Raw genomic sequence first — 24020 nt, forward strand, 5'->3', positions numbered from 1 at the left:
GGTTGCTGGGAATTGAACCCAGGACCTCTGGAAGAGCAGTCAGTGCTCTTAACCGCTGAGCCATCTCTCCAGCCCCCTCTGCCCACATTTCTGACTCCAGAGGAAAACACCAAACGCTGTCTGGGACCCTGGTGCACGGGGGCCCAGGAAAAGGCGGCACAGGCCCTCCTGGTTGCCACCCTCACGGAGAACTTAAAAGCAGCCGCAGGACCACAGGAAAGACCAACTTTTCTGCTCCAAGCAACCTGCCTGGTGGACTCAGGACTCAGGCACACAGGAACAGCTGAAGACCATTAGACAGGAAACACTACACGCCTGAAAGCAGAACACTCTGTTCCCATAACTGGCTGAAAGAAAACAGGAAAACAGGTCTACAGCACTCCTGACACACAGGCCTATATGACAGTCTAGCCACTGTCAGAAATAGCAGAACAAGGTAACACCAGAGACAACCTGATGGCGAGAGGCAAGCACAGGAACCCAAGCAACAGAAACCAAGACTACATGGCATCATCAGAGCCCAATTCTCCCACCAAAGCAAACACTGAATATCCAAACACACCAGAAAAGCAAGATCTAGATTTAAAATCACATTTGATCATGATGATGGAGGACTTCAAGAAAGACATAAAGAACTCCCTTAGAGAAACGGAGGAAAACATAAATAAACAAGTAGAAGCCTATAGAGAGGCACCACATAAATCCTTGAAAGAATTCCAGGAAAACACAATCAAACAGGTGAAGGAATTAAAATGGAAATAGAAGCAATAAAGAAAGCACAAAGGGAAACAACCCTGGATATAGAAAACCAAAGGAAGAGACAAGGAGCCATAGATACAAGCATCACCAACAGAATACAAGAGATGGAAGAGAGAATCTCAGGAGCAGAAGATTCCATAGAAATCATCGACACAACTGTCAAAGATAATGTAAAATGGAAAAAGCTACTGGTCCAAAACATACAGGAAATCCAGGACTCAATGAGAAGATCAAACCTAAGTATAATAGTTATAGAAGAGAGTGAAGACTCCCAGCTCAAAGGACCAGTAAATATCTTCAACAAAATCATAGAAGAAAACTTCCCTAACCTAAAGAAAGAGATGCCCATAAACATACAAGAAGCCTACAGAACTCCAAATAGATTGGACCAGAAAAGAAACTCCTCCCGTCACATAATAGTCAGAACACCAAATGCACAAAACAAAGAAAGAATATTAAAAGCAGTAAGGTCAAAAGGTCAAGTAACATATAAAGGCAGACCTATCAGAATCACCCTAGACTTCTCACCAGAGACTATGAAAGCCAGAAGATCCTGGACAGATGTCATACAGACCCTAAGAGAACACAAATGCCAGCCCAGGTTACTGTATCCTGCAAAACTCTCAATTAACATAGATGGAGAAACCAAGACATTCCATGACAAAACCAAATTTACACAATATCTTTCTACAAATCCAGCACTACAAAGGATAATAAATGGTAAAGCCCAACATAAGGAGGCAAGCTACACCCTAGAAAAAGCAAGAAACTAATCGTCTTGGCAACAAAACAAAGAGAAACAATGCACACAAACATAATCACACATCCAAATATGAATATAACAGCAAGCAATAATCACTATTCATTAATATCTCTCAATATCAATGGTCTCAACCCCCCAATACAAAGACATAGATTAACAAAGTGGATACGCAATGAGGACCCTGCATTCTGCTGCCTACAGGAAACACACCTCAGAGACAAAGACAGACACTACCTCAGAGTGAAAGGCTGGAAAAGAACTTTCCAAGCATATGGTCGGAAGAAGCCAGCTGGAGTAGCCATTCTAATATCAAATAAAATCAATTTTCAACTAAAAGTCATCAAAAAAGATAAGGAAGGACACTTCATATTCATCAAAGGAAAAATCCACCAAGATGAACTCTCAATCCTAAATATCTATGCTCCAAATACAAGGGCACCTACATACATAAAACAAACCTTACTAAAGCTCAAAGCACACATTGCACCTCATACAATAATAGTAGGAGATTTCAACACCCCACACTCATCAATGGACAGATCATGGAAACAGAAATTAAAGAGAGACATAGACAGACTAAGAGAAGTCATGAACCAAATGGACTTAACAGATATTTATAGAACATTCTATCCTAAAGCAAAAGGATATACATTCTTCTCACCACCTCATGGTACTTTCTCCAAAATTGACCATATAATTGGTCATAAAACAGGCCTCAATAGATACAGAAAGATAGAAATAATCCCATGTGTCTTATCAGACCACCACGGGCTAAAGCTGGTCTTCAACAACAATAAGGGAAGAACGCCCATATATATTTGGAAGTTGAACAATGCTCTACTTAATGATAACCTGGTCAAGGAAGAAATAAAGAAAGAAATTAAAGACTTCTTAGAATTTAATGAAAATGAAGATACAACATACCGAAACTTATGGGACACAATGAAAGTTGTGCTAAGAGGAAAATTCATGGCTCTGAGTGCCTTCAGAAAGAAACAGGCTTTTTCCCCTGCCGCCGCCAAGTTCCTCGGAGGCGGAAGCTCGGGTGCGTTCAAGATTCGGCGTCACCCGTAATCCACCGCCATGGCCGAGGAAGGCATAGCTGCTGGAGGTGTAATGGACGTCAACACTGCTCTACAAGAGGTGCTGAAGACCGCCCTCATCCACGATGGCCTAGCACGTGGCATACGCGAAGCTGCCAAAGCCTTAGACAAGCGCCAAGCCCATCTCTGCGTGCTTGCATCCAACTGTGATGAGCCCATGTATGTCAAGCTGGTGGAGGCGCTCTGTGCCGAGCACCAGATCAACCTGATAAAGGTTGATGACAACAAGAAACTAGGGGAATGGGTAGGCCTCTGTAAAATCGATCGAGAGGGGAAGCCACGGAAAGTGGTTGGTTGCAGTTGCGTTGTAGTTAAGGACTATGGCAAAGAATCTCAGGCCAAGGATGTCATCGAGGAGTACTTCAAATGCAAGAAATGAATAAATAAAATTTTGGCTCATTTAAAAAAAAAAAAGAAAGAAAGAAACAGGAGAGAGCATATGTCAGCATTTAAACAACCCCATAACTCCTAAAGAAATAGAAGCAGTCATTAAAGGTCTCCCAACCAAAAAGAGACCTGGTCCAGGTGGTTTCGGTGCAGAATTCTACCAGATCTTCATAGAAGACCTCATACCAATACTATCCAAACTATTCCACATAATTGAAACAGATGGAGCACTACCGAATTCCTTCTATGAAGCCACAATTACTCTTATACATAAACCACACAAAGACCCAACAAAGAAAGAGAACCTCAGACCAATTTCCCTTATGAATATCTACACAAAAATACTCAATAAAATTCTGGCAAACCAAATCCAAGAGCACATCAAAACAGTCATCTACCATGATCAAGTAGGCTTCATCCCAGGCATGCAGGGATGGTTTAATATATGGAAAACCATCAACGTAATCCATTATATCATTAGATGCTGAGAAAGCATTTGACAAAATTCAACACCCCTTCATGATAAAAGTCCTGGAAAGAATAGGAATTCAAGGCCCATACCTAAATATAGTAAAAGCTATATACAGCAAACCAGTAGCTAACATTAAACTAAATGGTGAGAAACTTGAAGCAATCCCACTAAAATCAGGGACTAGACAAGGCTGCCCACTCTCTCCCTACTTATTCAATATAGTTCTTGAAGTTCTAGCCAGAGCAATCAGACAATAAAAGGAGTTCAAAAGGACACAGATTGGTAAAGAAGAAGTCAAAATATCACTATTTGCAGATGATATGATAGTATATATTAAGTAATCCCAAAAGTTCCACCAGAGAACTACTAAACCTGATAACACCTTCAGCAAAGTGGCTGGGTATAAAATTAACTCAAATAAATCAGTAGCCTTCCTCTACACAAAAGTTCATGCATGCACTCAAACACACACATAAATGAAAATAAAGATAACATTTTTAAAGTTCCAAACTTAGAATACTGGTGCCTAGCACCTGAGTGCCAGTCAACTACCACTGCCTCCACACCCTTCCCCCATCCCCAGACCCCTGGAAAGTGGTAGTCATCCAAAGAGACCTACAAAGGGTTTTGTTTTTATTTTTGTTTTCCAGTCGTGCTAAGAGTGGAAAACTGAGCCCCGTGCAAGCAGGGCAAGTACTGTTAACACTGAGCTACAGCCCTAGCCACACCACACATTTAGTTTATTTTTCGAGAGAAGGTTTCTCTGTGTAGCCCTGGCTGTCCTGGAACTTGCTCTGTAGACCAGGCTGCTCTCTAGCTCACAGATCCAACACCTGCCTCTGCCTACCGAGTGCTGGGATTAAAGATGTGAGCAAACACTGCGCCCCCACCCCAGGCTCAGATTGGCTTGCTGCGGCATGCTGGAACTAAAATGGACCTCTGTTCCGGAATGGGACCCCTGTTGAAGAAATTAGAGAAAGGACTGAAAGAGCTTGAAGGGGCTTAAGACCCCATATGAAGAACAGTGCCAACCAACCAGAGTCTCCAGGGACTAAGCCACTACTCAAAGAGTATACATGGACTGACCCTGGGCTCCTACCTCATAGGTAGCAATGAATAGCCTAGTAAGAGCACCAGTGGCAGAGGAAGCCCTTGGTCCTGCCAAGACTTAACCCCAGTGAACGTGATTGTTGGGGGGAGGGTGGTAATGGGGGGAGGGTGGGGAGGGGAGCACCCAAAGAGAAGGGGAGGCGGAAGGGTTAGGGGGATGTGGCCGGGACACCGGGAAAGGGAATAAGAATCGAAATGTAAATAAGAAATACTCAAGTTAATAAAGATGAAGAAAACAATTTTAAATTTTGTAAAGTTACATTCTTTGAGCAGTATAACCTCCTAAGCCTCAAAATCATATACATAGGGGCTAGGAGATGACTCATTGGGTAAAGTGCTTACTACATATAAACATGAGGGTCCCAGTGCTGACACAAGGCTAAGCTTGTTGTGGTACCTGTAATCTCAGCACTGAAGAGGCAGGACAAGCAGAAAGCCCTGGAGCTAGCTGGCCACCCAGCCCAAGCAAATCCAGAACCCTAGGTTCAATAAGAGACCCTGCCTCAAAAAAAGACACTGGGGGGGGGGGCTTGCAAAGAGTATAGTGGCAGGGTGCTTGCCCAGGACGCATCTGGTCCTGGGTTCAACCCTGAGAACCACCAAAAATCAAAACAAGAAATATGGTGGAGAGTAACTGAGGTAGACACCTGACATTGACCTCTGACCTATACACACAAAACATAGACAGACGTACACACATATGCATATACACTCAATGAATACACACACACACATCATATAATAGATGTTATTAAAGATATTTTGTTCTCTTCTTTTTTCTATTTTTTAAGATTCATTATTTTATGTGTATATATTTATTTATTTATTTTATGTATATAGGTGCACTGTCACTCTCTTCAGACAGGCCAGAAGAGGGCATCCTGCTCCATCTCTTCCTTTTTCTATTCATCCATCCATTCATTCATTTTGGTTTTTCTTTCTCTTTTTTTTTTCTTTTTTTTTTTTTTCGGAGCTGGGGACTGAACCCAGGGCCTTGCGCTTGCTAGGCAAGTGCTCTACCACTGAGCTAAATCCCCAACCCTCATTTTGGTTTTTCAAGACAGGGTTTCTCTGTGTAGCCCTGGCTGTCCTGGAACTCTCTCTGTAGACCAGGCTGGCCTTGAACTCACAGAGATGTTTGCCTCTGCCTCCCAAATCCTGGGATTAAAGGCGTGCGCCACCACCCCCCCATTTTTGGTTTTGTTTTGTTTTGTTTCTATTTTTTTCCAAGATCTTTAAAATTTTATTTTAAGTGTATGGGTTGGGTTTTGTTTTGTGTTTTGCCTGCATATATGTGTATGCACCGTGGGCATGCCTTGTGCCCAGGGACCAGAAGAGGCCACAGGATCTGTTAGGACTGGAGTTACAGACAATTGTAACAGCATCCTCTGGGGTGCTGGGATCAAACCCAGTTTCTCTGGAAGACTGGCAAGTGCTCGTAACCACTGAGCCGTCTCTCCAGACCAGTTTTTCTAATTTTTTTAAATATTTGTTTGTTTGTTTATATGTATATGAATACACTGTCACTCTCTTCAGTCACACCAGAAAAGGGCATCAGATCTTATTACAGATGGTTGTGAGCCACCATGTGAGTGCTGGGATTTGAACTCAGGACCTCTGGAAGAGCAGTCAGTGTTCTTAACCGCTGAGCCATCTCTCCAGTCACAGTTTTTCTATTTTTTTTTAAAAACAGGATCTCATAAGCTGGGCATGGTGGCACACATCTTTAATCTCAGCACTCAAAGAGGCAGGCAGAAATCTGTGAGTGAGCTCCAGGCCAGTCTGGGCTATGCAGTGAAATCCAGTTTCAATAAATCAAAAAACAGGGGCTGAAGAGCTGGCTCAGTGGTTAAGAGCACTTGCTTCTCTTTCAGAGGACCTGAGTTCAGTTCTTAGCACCCATGTCAGTCAGTTCTCAACTTCCTGTAACTCTGGATCCAAGAGATCTAACCTCCTCAGACACCTGCATATATGTAGCATACACGCGCATTACGTATATATAAATATAGTCAAAATAGTTAAAAAAAAAACAAACAAAAACATAGAAATAGATATAGAGTCTCACTGCATATGCCGGGAAGGCATGGGTCTACGCCATATGTAGCCAGGCTAGCCTCAAACAGAGATCCACAGGCCTCAGCCTTTCCTGAGTACTAGGACTAACGGTGTGCCTGGTCCTCACACAGCCACCAGAGGGCGCCAGATCATACTGGTCACAGCTTGCTCTCTCTCACCTGATTAAGTCTTCGAGGAAGGGTCAACAATTTCTTCAGGATCTGGTCCCTTATCTCTGATTGTCATCTGCTACCTGTCCCCTCTCACCCAGCTGAGGCCACATGGGATTCTTGCTTTTGCAGAAACACACCCAATGCATTCGGGCCTCAGTTCTCTCCCTCCCTTCACCTCTTCTCCTCTCCTCTCACCCCACTCAAATCAGATCTCATGTAACCTAGCCTGGCCTTGAACTCACTATGTAGCCAACGATGACCTCGAAGTTCGCCTCTCCCTGCTTCTATCTCCAGGTTCTGAGACTGCAGATGTTTGTCACCACACCCAATCTATGCAACATCATCCCCTTTTTCTTTCCCTTAAAAAATTTATTTATTTGTTTGTTTGCTTATTTGTTTATTTATTATATGCACTGTAGCTGTCCTCAGACACACCAGAAGAGGGCATCAGCCCTCACTACAGATGGTTGTGAGCCACCATGTAGTTGTTGGGAATTGAACTCAGGGCCTCTGGAAGAGCAGTCAGTGCTCTTAACCACTGAGCCATCTCTCCAACCATACCTCCTTTTTCCTTAGTTGAAATAAATTGCTGAACTTACTGCTACTATGATAATGATTTTGGTTCTTCTCAAAACAGGGTTTCTCTGTGTGGTCCTGGAAGTCACTCTGTAGACAAGGCTGGCCTCAAACTCTGATTCTGCCGCCTGACTGCTGGGATTAAGGGGGTACACCCACTGCCCAGCGCTGAATTTATTTTTATTTTATGTGTATATTTTGCCTGCATTTACATGTGTATTACATAACTGCAGAGCCAGTAGTGGCCAGAAGAGGGCAGTGGATTACCTGAGACTGGAATTACAGATGGCTGTGAGCCACAATATGGGTGTTGGGAATTGAACCAGGGTTCTCTGGAAGAGCAGCCAGTGTTCTTCTTCTTCTTCTTTTTAATATTTTATTTATTTATTATATATGAGCACACTGTAGCTGTCGTCAGACACACCAGAAGAGGGCATCAAATCTCATTACAGATGGTTGTGAGCCACCATGTGGTTGCTGGGATTTGAACTCAGGACCTCGGGAAGAGCAGTCGGTGCTCTTAACCACTGAGCCATCTCTCCAGCCCGCAGCCAGTGTTCTTAAACAGAGTCATCTCTCCAGCCCCTTTATTAGGGCTCAAACAGCAAGATCAGAGGCTGGATTGATGGTCCATAATTGGGAGGGCTTGCTGCCCTTCCAAAGAACTGGAGTTTTGTTCTCAGCAACCAAGTCAGCGCTCAAGACCCTTGTAACTCCAGCTCTGGGGATCTAACGCCCTCTTCTGGCACGCACACACACACACACACACACACACACACACACACACATCAGGGGTTTGCTGTATGGCCCAGGCTAGACCATGAACTCCTCAGCTCACCTGTATATATAACATTCCTGTATCTAATGCATCTGCAACAGACTTAACTGCTGAACTGTGGGAAGATTTTTTAACAACTTATTTTTATTTTTATGTGCATTGGTGTTTTGCCTGAGTGTATGTCTGTGAGGGTGTTGATCTTGTAGTTAACAGACTGTTGGGAGCTGCTATATGGGTACTGCGTCCTCTGGAAGAGCAGTCAGTGCTCTTAACTGCTGAGCCATCTCTTTCTAGTCCCTGTATGGTACGGAAGCTTTTTTTTTTTTTTTCAATATATAAGTCTTTTATTATTTCCACAGAGCCCAAACTGTACTTGTTATCAGGATCTTGTTTCTGAAGCTAGGAAACTGAGGTCTCATTCGTCAGGCTGCTGGACGGTTCCCTTCTCAGAAACATAGATGCCATCCAAAAACTTCCTGATATCCTTGTTTTTAACTGTTGTGGCTTGCTGAATCAGAGCCGCTGAATTTGAAACAAGTTCAATATCATTTCCTTCAAGGATTAACTCATCCTTCTGGGCTTGAAAGACAGAACAAGCAACACCTGTCCTCATCCGAACCCTCCGGATGTATTTTTCACCCAAGAAATTTCGGATTTCAACCAGAGACCCATTCTCCTGAATAACGACGTTGATAGGGAAGTGAGCATACACAGACCTCATCTTGTAACGGAAGCCCAGTGTCACACCCTTGATCATGTTCTGAACATGACTGCAGATGGTTCTGACAGTGGCCAGTTCCTTCCTGTTACCCCACCACTTGTCAACACGGAGCCTTTTCTTTTTCTTTCCAAGAAGACTCAGCTCTACATTGATGTGATTGAAGTCCCTCCTCAGAGTTCCTCTGGGGCCCTTCACAATGACTGTGCGCCCCTTCAGAGTGATGTCGACATTTTCTGGAATGTCGACAGTCTGATTGCTGAGAATGGTCTTCATTCTCGCAGTAGATGGGGCAAAGAGAGCGGTACGGAAGCTTTTAAGGAAGCTTCTGCCTACTCTGGGAAGAGACCATCCCACCAGTCCCAAGGGAGGGAAATTCTAAACTAATACTGCCAATTCAGATGCCAATGGCAGGTCTTGTTCCATACTTTTGATTTCTCTTCTGCTAAAAATAAACTCTGGCCCTTACTCCACCTGTGCTCCAGTGTTTTCAGAAACAGAGCAGAGTCAATGACTGTGGTTATTGGGGTCAAAGGAAATGTGGGAGTAGGCATCTCCCCACACATAACTTCTGCCTCTGTGGATTGACCCATTCTGAACATTCTGTCCTACAAATGGGGTCTTAAGAAACTTCACATTTGGTTTTTCACTCAGCAAAGCCGTTTTAAAATGTATGGTGTCAATCTCAATGGTGGGCCTGCAAGATGGCTCAGCAGGTAAAGGTGCTTGCTGCCAAACTTGCTGCTGACGGCTTGAGTTCAAACCCTGGAATTCACATAGTGGAAGACGAGAACTGGCTCCTGCAATAGCTGTCCTGTGACACCTATACGTGCCCATGACAAACAAAAAAGTAAAATTCCCTTCTGGGTGTGTCTGTGAGGAGTTTCTAGAAAGGATTAGGTTCCAAGGGCTCTGATCCCATGCATCACTGGCATCTCAATGGGTTCATGATGTGACTGATATCTAGGAGGTGAAGAAGTTAGGGGTGGGGCCCAGCTAGAGAAACCATCATCAGGGTTGTCCTCAACATACATCTTGTCCTGGTTCCTTCAATTGCTCATTCTCTCTGCTTCTGGGTCACCTTGCCTGAACTATTCTCTTCAGCCGTGCCCTTCCCACCATGATGGACTGACCTAGCCTCTAAACCTATGAACGAAAGCAAACATTTCAAGGATGGAAAATAGTTCAGCAGTTTAGAGAAATTGCTGTTTTTCCAGAAAACACATGTTCAATTCCCAGCACCTGGATCTACCAACGAGCCATGCCCCCAGCCCCTCACTGGAGGATTCTGGGCAGGGCCTCTACCACTGAGCTAGACCCCCAGCCCCTATGTTCTAGCTGGGACTCTAGGAGTCAACTAACTCGTTCTCCCTATAGTCTATACTGACTTTCCCCAAGAGGTTAGCAAGTCATCTACCTGTCTCTTCAGAAGGTAGCTATTATAAATCTTCCTTTTTTAGTTTATGCCTGGTTGCCAAAGAAGTCAAGAATTGTTTCTGGCTGGGCATAGTGGCATATGCCTTCAATCTCAGCACTCAAGAGCCATAGGCAGTAAGACCTTGGGGCAACCAGGACCAAGAATTTCTTCCTGTGACTACAATCCGCTGTATTTCTACACAGCTGACTCCAGTCTTCAGACTATTTTCCTCCAAGGGTGTTTGTGATTTTGTTTGTAGCAGCTCTTAGTGGTGGATTTGAATTCTGTCAGGAACGTTACAGTCCTCTTAGAATGTAGATAGGATCTTGTCAGGCAGAACTGATCAGTGGTTTTAAATCTCTGTGCATTTTCTTTTTTAAAAATGACCTTTGGAAAGGTTTCTCCAGGACAAGAACATCGTGATAATAAAAAAATAGCAAGCAAGCACTATAAAATAAATAGGCGAAGGGGAGACTCCCACACATTCCCCATAAAGCCTTATCCTGAAGGCTATTCTTGTCACTTCTTCCTCTCTCCCCTCCTAGAAAGGAATGTTCTACAGAGTAGAGAACAGTGCTTTATGTGTGCACTGGGACAGATGGCAGGGGCAGGAGAGGTAGGAAAGTTGCTGGAGTACATAAAGAACATCTTTTAAGTGACACTTTCCAAGTATCTAAGGAGTCTTGAGTCAGCCTCTGACACAAAACATCCATAATGACCGACCAGGAATCTAGGAACTCAATGGAGGCAGGGTGGAAGCTCAGGGCCAGAGGAGGCCACTGGGGCACCACCATATGGGTGATGGCATGGTTTGGATGTGGTAGTCTCTGTCACCAGGTCACTGAGCCTGCAGCCTGGCCATGGCCCCTCAAGGCGAACTCAGGAAATTCAGTGAGGCTGCAGGAAATGTGTGTTCCACATGCAGTAAAATGGCCCATGCTCCATCTGGCATTACCATCAGAGCAACCTGGGAGGGAGGGAGCCTGGTTACCAACTCACAGGCTGTTCCCCACCCCCACCCCGCACAGGCTGTCAACCCATGTTCCAATTCCAAATCTGGATGTGTGACCTCCTTGAAGGTGACTTAGCCTTTCTGTGTTTCCAGTACAGTATAGGATACTGCCCATCTGAATGACTGCGTGCTAAAGTGAATAAGACAGGGCCATTTTTCTCCAGCCCTGTTTGCAGACTGCTGATACGGGGTGGAGAGGGGGTGCTGGGGGAGAAATAAACAAAGAGTCCTTTTCCCAGGCTGATCTCACTCCTGGGGGCCGTGAGGAAACTGGGGAATCTGGGAGAAAGCTTAAAGCCTAGTACTGTGAGAATGGGAGGAAGTGTGTGCTGGCCAGGGGTTTTTGTGTTCTGCGTGAGACTGACCATACACTCTGGCATGCAGTCAACAAACTCTGTGCCAAGCTGCTGGGGCAGTGGGACACCAGCAAATTCTTTATCATTTTCCCCCAAGTGACTCCAATATTTTTATACTGAACATTTTTTTTCCCTGTTAAAACAAAAATCTCAAAGCTGTGGCTGTTGGGAGTGTGTTCACTTAAGTTTTGGGTTCAGACCCCATCATCTTTCATAAAGCAAGGCACAGTAATGTATGACTGTAATCCCCGCACTCAGGAGATGGAGGCAAAAGGATCAGAAGTTCAAGGCCCTCCACTGTGACCAGGAGATTCAAGAATAACCTGGACTACTTGAGACCCCCGCCTCTTTTAGACTAGAGACAATTTGGAGGTTGAGAACGTTTGTTGATCTTAGAAAAGATCAGAGTTCAGTTCCAGTGACTGACAAATGCCTGTACCTCCTTCAGGATAGCTCAAGGCCCTTCTCTTTGGCAACATACAAACGAAAGAGTGGAGAGATGGCTCAGTAGTTAAGAGCACTGGCTATTCTTCAAGAGAACCCAGTTTTGATTCACAGCACATGATGTCTGGCAACCACATGTAACTCCAGCTCCAGGGTCCTCCTGAGTTAAAGGAGAACTAATGTTCTGGAGATACTGGCCATTGGGAAGTTCTGGCTAGATTCTCTTATCCTTCACCCTAATGAGAAATCCCACTGCGTCAAGTAGCAGACCCTAAAGACGCACAGGGCAGTGCTGCTTTCTGAATGGGGACTTTCTGGGTTGCTTTACCTGTAGCTTGAAGGTCAGACACTTGACATATTGATTCTGGTTCCAAACCCCTTCCATTCTAGAGCAGGAGACAGGGGTCATATGGTGCCATGAAGCATTTGCAGGGAACCGATTATGAGTGCTTCAGCAATGGGACCCCACATGGCAAGGTTCTTAGACCCCTTCCCACTTGCCAAGGACCCATGGTGAATTTTAGTGGTCACCACACTTATTACCTAGACCACATGGGCTACAAGCGCTCCTTGCTTTTGCTATGCTGTTCATACAGCAGTATTTAATTTCACTGTCAGTCACGGGCAAGGCCGCAATCATGCAGGCTGAAAGCCCTGTAGATGATTGTTTTTCTCAGTTCTCTTTCAAGGAGTAAAACCCTCCTCTCTCCCTCTATTGATCCTCCACATGTGGTATTTTGGGACATGTCATACTGAGTAAGCCTTTGGCAGTGTGGAGAGCAATGGGTCCTGCTTGCATAATTCTTCTGAGGAAGCTATATCTGATCAACAGACTTAAAAAATGGTTCTTGGAGAGATGGTACCAGAAACCATTATGTGCTATCATCAGGAAAGGTTGCTGGGTACAATGAACACATCTGCAATTTAAAACGTGTTATGACAGAGGAGCACTATTTCATGATGGACACCCACAGATGGTTAAACTGTCTCTCACCTGGTCTAACTGTGTAACTGCATTTGCCACCAGCTGGGTACGTGCTCATGCCCACAGGTGCGCCTGGCTGCACACTTCTCTTTGCTTGCTGAAATTAGCAGGGACGGGGCTTTTACAGTTCTGATGTTATTTCTTGGAATAAAATAACTAATGATGTCACTGTTCAAGCAAGCAGGCTTGTGAGTCAATGAAGACAGCACAAACTATTCAGGGCCACTTGCTTAACTATCAACAGGTGATCGCTGTCTTCACTTTCACTGTCCTCAGGTTCTAGAACCCCACCAGCCTAGTGGCTGGCAATTTGGAGGGTTTCTGGGAATGAGGGTGAATATGATCAAAATACACTGTATACATGTATGAAAACCTCAATAAATTAAAATACCTTATATATAAAAGCTTGATGAGCCAGGCAAGACCTATTTATTGTTCAAGCACTCGGCAGCCTGAGGCACAAGGAACCTGCCTGAAGACCCCAACCACCAGGGTAGGCATACAGCTCTGAGTATGTAAGCTGGAGAACCAGGAGTGCCAGGCCAGCCGGGCCTCACTGCAGGAGACCCTGTCTCAAACATAAAATGACAACAAATTGGAATGTCAAGCTTGATTAGTACATTCTCTTCAAATGAAGGTTTAGGGCTGGAGAGACAGCTCAGTGTCTAAGCACTGGCTGCTTTTCCAGGGTACCACCTTCTGGCCTTGTAGGCACCAGACATGAGGTGCACAGACATCCAAGCAGGCAACACACATGATGCACACAAACCTTTAAAAACAAAAATACTTAGGGCCAGCTGTGGTGGCATACCATCTTTGACTCCAGAAGAGACGAGCTGATCTCCATGAGTCTGAAGCCAGCCTGGTTCTACACAATGTGTGTCATAGCAAAAATAAAACCAAAAACTTAAAAAATTATTTGTGTGTGCATGTGTGTGCCTGAGTATGTATTTGTGCACAGATATACCAGGCCAGAAGCCATTGGATCCCGAAAACCTAACTTTACACTGAGAGTACAGAGTGGGGACTGAACCCAGGTCCTCTGCCAAAGCAGCAAACACACTTGACTACTGAACCGTCTCTCCAGCTCCATTTTTTTCCCCTTTAAGAATGTAAACTTGGTTTTTTTGTCAGAGGTGTTTCTAAACATGAAATGAAGAGGGACCCCAGTCCCCTAAAAAGCTTGGACTGATCTTGGAAACTTATTGGAATGGAGTCACCTAGCTTTTCTGCTTCATGAAGGTCTTACAGATTCCAGTCTCAAGAGTGTGACAAATGGACCTACTGGTTATAGACACTGTTCTGAGATTAGTGAAACTTAAAACTGAATCAATTATAAATACTAGCAAGGCGTGGTGATGCTCAACTGCAATCCCAGAATTGGGAAGAGGAAGCAGGTGGATCAGTTAGAGTGGCCCTCAGCTACATGAGACCCCACCCAAACAAAAACTACAAAAATAATGGAAGTTCAGAAGAGAAGCAGAATGCCAAGAGTGACAGACGCTACCAGGGAAAGGGACTAGAGAGTATTAGGAAGGTCTACAATTTACAATACAACAGAGATTATGGAAGACAACAGTGAGATCTGAAATGAGCAAAGATCCAAAGGAACTAAAGAAGAAAATGATTATCCACAGAAAGTGGGGGTAGCTCAATAAAGTAGTCATGACTTCAGCAGTAGAGCTCTGCCTAGAATCCCCCAGTGAGGGGCAAGGGTTCAGCGGTACAGTGCCTGTAGAGCTTTGGTCTCCACATATTCAGCACTGATGGCAGGCTGTGGTGGAGAGGAGCTGTGTTATCTAAGTCCTGGGCAGCAGAGGAGGGTCAGAAATGGGGTGGGTAGACTTTAGGGGAGAGGACACTGCTTGTAAGAAAATAACAAGACCCCAGGGTTGGTCACAGCACTTTATTGAGGGGCAGAGGCTCCAACATCTGCACAGCTACAACCTGAGGACAGAGAGTAGAGCTGAGATGGATGAGTGGAGGGGTGCATCCCACAGCCTTTCTCACTTAATACCCCTTCTGATTTGAGACTACATCCCCTCTTTACCTCTAACTATAGATTCCTGGGCCCCCACTGGTTGACCAGTCATGGGGTTTGGGAAGGGCCTGACACTGGCAGCTTTCAAAAGGGAGGAAGGCTATGTTGGGCAAGGTAGACCACAGCTCTCAGAATGACAGTCAGCCACATGCCAGTGAGCCTCACTTACTGAATCTCGCGGAAAGCCCGCTTCTCCACCAGCTTCACTTTGTATTTGCGCTTGAACCTGGAGAAGGGGAAAATGTGGTGAGCATCCCTTTTCTCAGGGTGGGGTGGAGGGTGGGAGGGAGCGTGGAAGTGTCTCAATCCCCTCCTGCCCTTCCCACTGTGGCAGATCTTACTTGGCTCGTTCCCGGGGCTCAATCATATTTCTCTTCTGGAAGCTTTTGAACCTGTCTCGGAGAATGTTACCTTCTGGCTGTGGGACAGAGGGACGGAGAGACTTTAGCAGGATCCTAGATAGCACTGGGGTTCAGACAGCTCAGGATCTTCCTACAGCCTACAAGGAGTATCCCAAATACATCCTGCTGAGCTCCAGGGGACTCTATTCTGTACCGAAGTCAACACGTGCTATCCTAGCTAGGCTCAGAGAACAGAGGCTACAGCTACAAAAAGTGAGAACCCCAAAGCCAGGCTAGGTCCCGGGTGTGCACAGCTTGAGGAGACCCACTAGGGACTGACACAGATAGGCTGTGACAAAAGGCCTTCTAAGGGTCAGAGTCTTACACCAGCACCTGCCCTACCCACCTCACCCCCGACCCTGTGCCCTCAGTCCCCAGGCAATGGCCCAACTGGCCCAGCCCAGGGCAGCCATGGTGTCGCCCACAGCCCAAGAGGGCACGGGGAGCAAGGATGGTTATCATCACCGGGCACAGGGTCCCCCATAGCACCCTGCCACCCTCATATCAAGTACCTTCAGTTTCCTGAGTGAGTCAGATAGCTCAGAGCTGAGCTGCACATCAATGTCAGGGGCCTGGTACCTGCAGAACACAGGGTTGAAGACACTCAAGAGATTTGGCTCTCACAGAGCCAGGAAAGGAACACGTTATAGCCTACAGACCTCCATTTCCTGGAGCCCTACCCTGTGCCTTACTTGAGCCGTCCCAGCCTTCGGGGTTTGTCAGCCTCTGCCAGTCGCCGTATGCGCCGCTGCTCCTTCCGGCGTGCCAGCTCTGCCAGCCTCCGGGCCACCTGGGCCTTGATCCCACGTAGCCTGAAGAGTTCTTGGTGCTGAAGCCGGGCTGCCCTCAGTGCAGCCTGCTGCACCCGCTGTGGACAGAGGGTAAGAACTCAGCCCAGGGCCTTTCTCACCCAGGGCCCCACAAAGCCATTCCTGTCCTTTGATGGCACTGGTATCAGGTCATTCAACAGCTGTTTGCCTTGTCATCCACCTCTGTCTGAGGGCCCTGGGAGGTGATGCTGAGTGCCCTGTGTGGCCATAAGGGCCGCAGAGTAGGGTGCTCACCAGCTTGCGAGCAGCCTTCTCCCGCCGCCGCTGCTGCTCTGTCTTCTTCTCCATCCTCTTCTCAGGACCAGCAGCACCAGTGGGTGAGGTCTCAGTGGCCCCATCGTCAGCCTCTGGCTGCTCAGCACAGCCTGGCCCATCCTCATCCTCAGACTCTTCGAGCAGGCCCTCACACATCTCCCGAAACACGGACTCCTAGAGAGCAGGGTGGTCAGCAAGTGAGGGGAAGTGGGGTTATAGGCCGTGACAAGTGGTGGATGGGGCTTACCTGGGTAGCAGCTTGCTCTGCAGTGGGCAGGGCCAGCTGTCGCTCCAGCTTTTCTGCCTCTTTCTCACGCTGCAGCTCCACCTCATGGGCCTCTAGAAGCAAGGCCTGGGCAAAGGTGAGAGTTCAGGGTGAACCTAGCATCAGGGATGCCCCTCTGATCCTACCCCATGCCTGAGTGCTAGCACTGGTCCAGCTCATGGCTCCACCCTCTCTACAAACCAGTGGAGATAGCTGAGCCATTCTCACCCTCATACCAGGCCAGGTTCTCGTTAGATGGTCTGGTCCCTGAGCAGACAACTTCCAGGGAAGGAAACAGGTGGGGGCTCAGGTTGGGGAAGAAGGGACTATGGGGGAGGGCAAATGGGGACAAGGACTCTAGACCATGAAACCTGCACCAAGTTAGGTCAAGAACCCACTGCACACCAACCTGGTGATCTTCAAAGGTTGGGTTGTAGGAGGCTCCCGCAGGAATCACTTCCACCGCAGGCACCTGGGAAGGCTTGATGTGGAGTCGTGGTGGCCGCTGGAAGAAGACAAGAGCAGGGAGGCAGGATGAACTCCATGAACCATAAGTGTACCACTAAAATGCCTACACTGAAGCCCCAAAGCCAGCATGAGACTGTTAAGAGATGGGGCTTTCTGACAAGGTAGAACTCAAGAGAACTGAGTCTTAATAAAGCCTTCACCCTACACCCTTTTCTGCACTCAGCCTTCCACCACGGGAGGCACCGATACCAGGTCCTTCCCCATGGAGCAAAGGTCCCCATTACCTGCCCATCAGCCTGTCTCAGTTTTATTGTGGAGATATAAAGGACCAGGAGCCAAACACAGGAGCTCTCCCATCTGGGGTTTAGGGACTCAGGACTCATGAGGCCAGGATGGAGGCTACAAGCTAGCCAGCCAATCTATAGGCTCACACCCTGCACAAGGGACACCTGTCCTGGGACTGAGCAATCTCTTCATAGGAAGTGCTTTGCAGCCCTCTCCTACAACAGGCCAAAAGACCAGTGAGGGAAATAGGGCAGCATTTGCTTTTTCTTTTTTCAGTCTGTTTTGTTTTTTTTTTCCCCCCAAAAGGGGGTTTCTCTGTGCAGCCCTGGCTATCCTGGACCTCACTCTGTAGGCTAGGCCTTTTGTTCTTGCCTCCTGAGTGCTGGAATTAAAGGGGGTAAATCACCACTGCTTGGCTTGTGGGAAGTGCAACATTTGCAAACACATGTGACATGCTGGGTCTAAAAGGTCTATATGCCCTGGCACACTGCCACATCAGCTGTGCTGTAGGCCTTCTACTGTCACAGCAAAGTATGGGTGATAATTCTGATACCTACATGGTCCAAAAGTCCCCAGGAGGCATGAGGAACAGATCTTCACATCAGAACTCTCAGGTGACCAGCGTGCCCTCTACTTCAAGCTCTCGTGCCCACCCCATCTAGTCTTTTTCCTGATAAAGGCCTTATACTAACTGGTTTCCTAGTAGTTCAAACTTCCCCAACCTGGTCCCCTGAGTTCTGAGACTACTGTCTTAGGACTTTGCTCCCCACACACACGTGCTGACTCAGGGCCCACTGCATACCCTCAGCTGCACGGGTCTCTGGCCCTGCTCTGCCTCGTAGCTTCTGTGCCTGAAGCCCCTCTGCCTATGGCTGGCTTGTTTCTCCAGGTCTCTAGTCCCAGGGGCTTTTCTCCAGTGCTGGCTTCTGGCCTCCCTGAAGTCTGTCTCCTAACCTCTCAATTCCTGGAGACACACAACACACGAATGTGAAGGCCAACATTTCTTCCAGTCTCACAGGGAGAACACATCACCCCAAAAGTGCTAAGATTCCATAGCACCTGCCCTCCAGCAGCCAGCATTTAGAGCTCAAGATGATGGCCACAAACCAACCTCCAACCCACAGTGCCAGCGGAGGGCACTGGGCTGTTTTCAGGCACTTGTTCTTTAACCCACGGTTTTCCAACTGTCATAGACAGGCTGTCAAGCCATACTCTACAGTTTGAGGAAGGAGGTGGGTTATCATGGGAGCTAGGACAGGGACACACGGAGAGAGGCATGGGGATCATGGAAGAGTCGCCCTCCCTATCCCACTGCCTGCCTATGCAAACTTACCCTCACGCCTTTCTTCTTGGTCTGCTCCAGAAAAAATGCATCCTGACCGATCAAAGGCTTATCCAGAGGATCTGCAGGGGAAGGAGAGCAACTGCCGAGAACTTTCTAGCAGAGAAGGGGGTTTGTCCCCAGGAACCCTACCAGTCCCTCCACACTGCTAAAAATGACAATGAAATCCAGGCAAGGGAAGATGATCAGACCTCCAGGGTCTCAAACTACATCCAGACAGGACTTCATAAGTGAGGAAGACTGAAGAATGAGGGGGGAGCCCCATAGATGGCACTGAAGACCTCAAGTCTCCCTGCTGGAAGTCTGCCAACATCTGCAGGGCATGCCCTTGGGTGCCACATTGTTGGACAGTGTACAATATGGACAACTGCCCACATCACTCATGCCCATCTGCGAGAGCAGAATCACTCACTGTTTGGGTTCCAGAGGTCATAGAAGGGCCGCTCAATGATATCCTGGGGCCCAGGTTTGGCCTTTGGTGCAGGAGGGTTAAGAAGCCGGGCCTGTGCCTTGCGCACATCCCTGGGCAGCTCTCCCTGCTTTGCCAGTTTCTCCCATAGCTCCTCCTTTCGCCTGAGCTTTTTGGCATTGGGGACCTGGTGTGCAAGGATGCTGGGTAAGGAAAGAGTGGCAACCGGTAAGACAACAGCTGGGTGTGATGAGACCCTCCCCGCTGGGCTGTTCTTGCTGCTCAGCAGCCTTCCTCCTGCCTACCTCAGCATAGCCTTGTCAACCAGCTCAGCACAGGACCTCATACCCACCAATGCAGTTAGATCTGAGCATTCACAACACCACATCCTCCCAGACTCCACCTCAGGGCAGCTGGGCCTACTAGCCTGTCCTCTCCTAGGCTGACACTAGACCTATTTCACCTAGGTCCAGCACCTTCTCTACCCCACAGCCGGATTCAGGCTGCCCTGCTGCCTTAACACCAGGACTGAATCCTCTAAGACACTCTCCAGAGTCCCAGCTACACTCTAGTCTGCTTTCACCACGCCCTCATCCTACAGTCTTCAGGGACTAGGGCTGGAAGGACTCACTCTTTGGGAGCAGGGATCTTAGAATGATTCTCAAGGGCAAGGTCAACCCGTAGGGGTTTCTGGAGATGCTTTGACTTCTTCTGGACCCAGGTCCTCTTCTTGCGTGGTTCTGCAGCAGGGGAAGACACTTTATCTTAGGCCTCCTTCCTCCCTTTGTAAACCAATCCCCAACGTCAAGTCAACCAGGGCCTAATGGCCTGCAACCTAGGTTATTCAGCACAGAGCCTAAGGTTCCCAGACTGATCTTGTACACCTACAAGGGAAGATCCTACAGGTAGAACCCAGAGTCCCAGATCTGACCTACCATGGCCTAGGCCAGCAAGAGACAGGCCTTGTGATGGGGACTATGTCCCCACACACCTATCTGGAAGGAGAGGATCTCAGAACTAACAGGGCAGGCACACAGGGGTACTGAGACGCAAGCTGTGGCCATCTCTTGGCACTCTGCTTTCTGCTCTCCAGAGCCCATCAGGAGAACATCAGATACTGCAGAACACCCTGAGGAGGCCGGGTACGGTGGTGCACACCGGTAACACTGAAGCTCTGGAGACTGAGGCAAGGGGATCAAGCCTTTGGCCAGCCTGAGCTAAACAAACAGAACCTAATTCCAAAAAGTGAAGAGAGCATGGGAGTATCGGAGGAACACACATAAGGCCCTGGGTTCCACCCAGCACTGCAAATAAGAGCAGCATCAACAAATCATGGAAGACCGAGCGCCAAATGGTAAGACTGTGCAGTGACAAGGTGCTGGCCACCAAGCCTGGCAACCTGAGGTTAATCCCAGGAACATGAGGGAAGAACTGACCCCTACATGTCCTCATGCCAGGACACATCCTAGAACACGAACACACACACACACACACACACACACACACACACACACACACAATTAAATGACTGTAAAGGGGTTGGGGATTTAGCTCAGTGGTAGAGCGCTTGCCTAGCAAGCGCAAGGCCCTGGGTTCGGTCCCCAGCTCCGAAAAAAAGAAAAAAAAAAATGACTGTAAAAACAAAAAGTGAGGGGCTGGTGAGGTGGCTCAGCGGTTAAGAGCACTGACTGCTCTTCCAGAGGTCCTGAGTTCAATTCCCAGCAACCACATGGTGGCTCACAATCATCTGTAATGAGATCTGATGCCCTCTTCTGGTGTGTCTGAAGACAATGATAGTGTACTCACATACATAAAATAAATAAATCTAACAGGGCCCTTTGACTCGTGCTGTGCACACGAAGGTGCCTGGCTGTTGAGATGCTGCCAGCTTGCTCTGAAAAGCCATTGGCTGTCCTGCAGGACCAGGCATGGGCTTGTTTTCAGTACCTGTTGAACCAGGCTGCCCATTTTCAGTGTTTTTCTGCCACACTGGTGAAAACCTGATTACTCATCAGAGCAATCCCTAACTTGCCCTTGTCCTCGTGCCCCAGCAGGTCCAAACCCAAGTTCTAGCGGAATAAAGCCATCTTGCCAAGACATGTCTCCTTCCTACTGACTACACATCCTCTTGTTCTCTTTGTTTTGTGACAAGGGCTCACTGTGTAGTCCTGGCTGTCCTGGAGCTCACTCTGTAGACCAGGCTGGCCTCAAACTCAGAGAACTTAAAAGTTGTGGGTCACCAAGCTTGCTGTCATGCTCTTTGGGGTGGGGGAAAAAAGCTAAAGGATACAGCTCAATAAAACCAAACAAAAACGAACACTTTTCTTAGCTATCCCAAGCTTGCTCCCCATCCATTCAAAGCAATCCTTTATACTAAAGATGGTCCCTTCTAGCCTTCTGTGGTAGAGCACACCTTTATTTCCTGCACTCAGGAGGCAGGCAAGCAGATCTAAGTTTGAGGCCAATATGGTATAAATAAATAGTAAGACTGTTTCCAAAATAAGAAGGAAAAAAAAAACTTGCTTTGCCTTAAATTACATCATCAATGCAGATCACACGGGATGCAAGACTCGTGGTTACCAGCACACAACTTCACAAAAGTACTCCTCACCTTTTTTCTTGAGTCCAGTGTCCACGAAGAAGAGCTGTTCATTTGGGGCCTCTGCCAACAAGCCACTGAAGGATAAAAACGCAGACTATTTGCTAAAGTAATGCTGGAAAAGATAACAGACCCTCCTAAAATGGAGTCTTAACTTTTGGGGCCCATCCCAACGCCTCCTCAAACTATGGGGTCCTCAGGCTACATCTGGAGCTTTCACATGATTCAAAATGTACCACGATGGGGGGAGCGCGTACTTAATTCTCATTCACTTGTAATTCAAACTCTGTGGTAAAGGCTTTAACCCCGGCACTCAGGAGGCAGAGGAAACTGAGTTCGGAGCCAGCCTTGTCTACATACCGAGTGCCAGGCCGTCCAGAGCTACCTAGTGAGGCCCTGTTTCAAATTTAAAAAAAAAAAACTAGAAGAAATTTTAAACTTTGTCGGGATTTCTGGATGCTTATTTGTTAAAGACGGTAATAGTAAGTCTTCCACACCGAGCCTGAACTCCCGGTCCATCATGCACCAGGCCGCAAACAACCAGACCGAGCCACCGGAAGTCCCGCCCCACGTACCCGGTCGTGCGCTCTTGTAGCCGTACATCTTCCAGGAACTGGTCTACCTCTAGCCCCAGCGGCTCCTCAGCGAGCCTCCTCCAGCCGCGCTTCTTGTTTCTGGGGCCCCGCCGCCGCCGCCTCAGAGCGGGATCCACCGAGGTGGGCCGCAGCCCCAGAAAGTTAGAGTCCGCCTGGCTTTTCGAGCCGCGCTTATCACCGCCTCTGTTACTACCCGCAGCCATCTTCTTAAAGGAAGAGCGTAGTCGCTCAAACTCCGATATCCGGTTTGGAACGTGCGCAATTCAGTGACGTATATACGACGCACTTCCCGTTTGCGACCATCTTAGTAAAGTGTAGTTTTACATCTTAGCAAAGGAAAAATCATCTCTCTCAGTCTTTTTTTTGTTGTTGTTGTTTTTCAAGACAGGATTTCTCTGTGAGCCCTGGCTGTCTGTTAACTCACTCTGTAGACCAGGCTGACCTCGAACTCAGATCTGCTTGCCTCTGCACCAGCAATGAGCGAAGAGCTAGTTACTAGATTAGAGGCAACTGACCAATGCCTACGCCATTGAAGGATACCCATCCCCTTCTTCCCAAATAGTAACTGCCATGGGGGTGGAGTCCAGTCAATTTTTTCTTTTTCTTTCTTTCTTTCTTTTTTTTTTTTTTTTTTTTTTGATTTTTTTTTTTCCGGAGCTGGGGACCGAACCCAGGGCCTTGCGCTTGCTAGGCAAGTGCTCTACCACTGAGCTAAATCCCCAACCCCAGTCAATTTTTCTTTAACTCTTTTTTTTTTTTTATTAAAGAAGATGATGGGCATGGGGCTGCCAAGATACCTCAATAGGTAAAGGGAGCTGCTGCCAAACCTCAGATTAATCCCCAAAACCCATATGATGGAAAGAAAGAGCCAAGATCTGCAAGCAGTTTGTTCTCAACCTTCACAGGGTATGCTGTGGCATACATGCCTACACAGAGTTATGAAATATAATGTGGCAAGGGGATATTTTTGGAGGGCCCGGCTAAGGTGTACCCCTGAGAAGTTACACCACAAAACAGATCTGGTGTATAGGTTTATTGGGGGAGGCAAGGGAAGTGTAGACTTGGGGAAGTGACAGAGGCAGACAAGTGGACATGTATACAGGTAGACGGATGGGGAGCAGTGCCATGAGGGCAGAGCAGGGGGAGCAGAGAATGAGAGAGAGGGAAAGTTGGCAGTGGAGAACAGAGAGAGCGAGTTGGGGTGGCAGGTGGGTCCTATCTACTGCAAACCTGGTATATCTGGCTGCCATAGGTCATGATGTAAGCACTTGCTGGATCCCTGAGAGCAGGCCGGTGGCATTGCCTGTATACCACACACACACACACACACACACACACACACACACACACACACACTAAAAGGGAAAAAAAAATCTGGGTAGTGCTGTTCATGACTAACCCTATCTACCTTCTCAAGAGGC

At 47.3% G+C, this 24020-nt stretch overlaps 2 protein-coding genes, 1 non-coding gene and 1 pseudogene across 5 annotated transcripts; 1 reads left to right on the forward strand and 3 right to left on the reverse strand.

The window, feature by feature from the left end:
• The first annotated feature begins 2524 nt into the window (after nucleotides 1-2524).
• LOC100364427 (ribosomal protein S12-like) lies at nucleotides 2525-3051 on the forward strand. Its single transcript, XM_087606741.1, has one exon. It carries the CDS (start codon nucleotides 2606-2608, stop codon nucleotides 3002-3004), a length of 399 nt encoding a protein of 132 aa, XP_087462867.1. The 5' UTR covers nucleotides 2525-2605; the 3' UTR covers nucleotides 3005-3051.
• Nucleotides 3052-8490: 5439 nt separating this feature from the next.
• Rpl9-ps30 (ribosomal protein L9, pseudogene 30) lies at nucleotides 8491-9194 on the reverse strand (annotated as a pseudogene). The gene is given in 1 exon segment (NR_176822.1): nucleotides 8491-9194. The product of NR_176822.1 is annotated as a ribosomal protein L9, pseudogene 30 (transcript).
• A 5804-nt stretch (nucleotides 9195-14998) lies between these two features.
• Nucleotides 14999-22833, reverse strand: Nop53 (NOP53 ribosome biogenesis factor). Of its 2 annotated transcripts, none has more exon segments than NM_207591.2 (13): nucleotides 14999-15055; nucleotides 15319-15375; nucleotides 15491-15567; nucleotides 16063-16129; nucleotides 16243-16418; nucleotides 16615-16809; nucleotides 16883-16987; nucleotides 17310-17405; nucleotides 18987-19057; nucleotides 19408-19607; nucleotides 20036-20144; nucleotides 22016-22080; nucleotides 22579-22833. In NM_207591.2, coding segments are annotated over 13 exon segments (1449 nt in total). In that variant the 5' UTR covers nucleotides 22803-22833; the 3' UTR covers nucleotides 14999-15048.
• Snord23 (small nucleolar RNA, C/D box 23) lies at nucleotides 15913-16021 on the reverse strand. Its single transcript, XR_015655873.1, has one exon. It is a non-coding gene; the product is annotated as a small nucleolar RNA SNORD23 (small nucleolar RNA).
• Nucleotides 22834-24020: the final 1187 nt, after the last annotated feature.

Source organism: Rattus norvegicus, chromosome 1 (assembly GCF_021556685.1).
Source record: "Rattus norvegicus strain SHRSP/BbbUtx chromosome 1, alternate assembly SHRSP_T2T, whole genome shotgun sequence".
Taxonomy (NCBI): domain Eukaryota; kingdom Metazoa; phylum Chordata; class Mammalia; order Rodentia; family Muridae; genus Rattus; species Rattus norvegicus.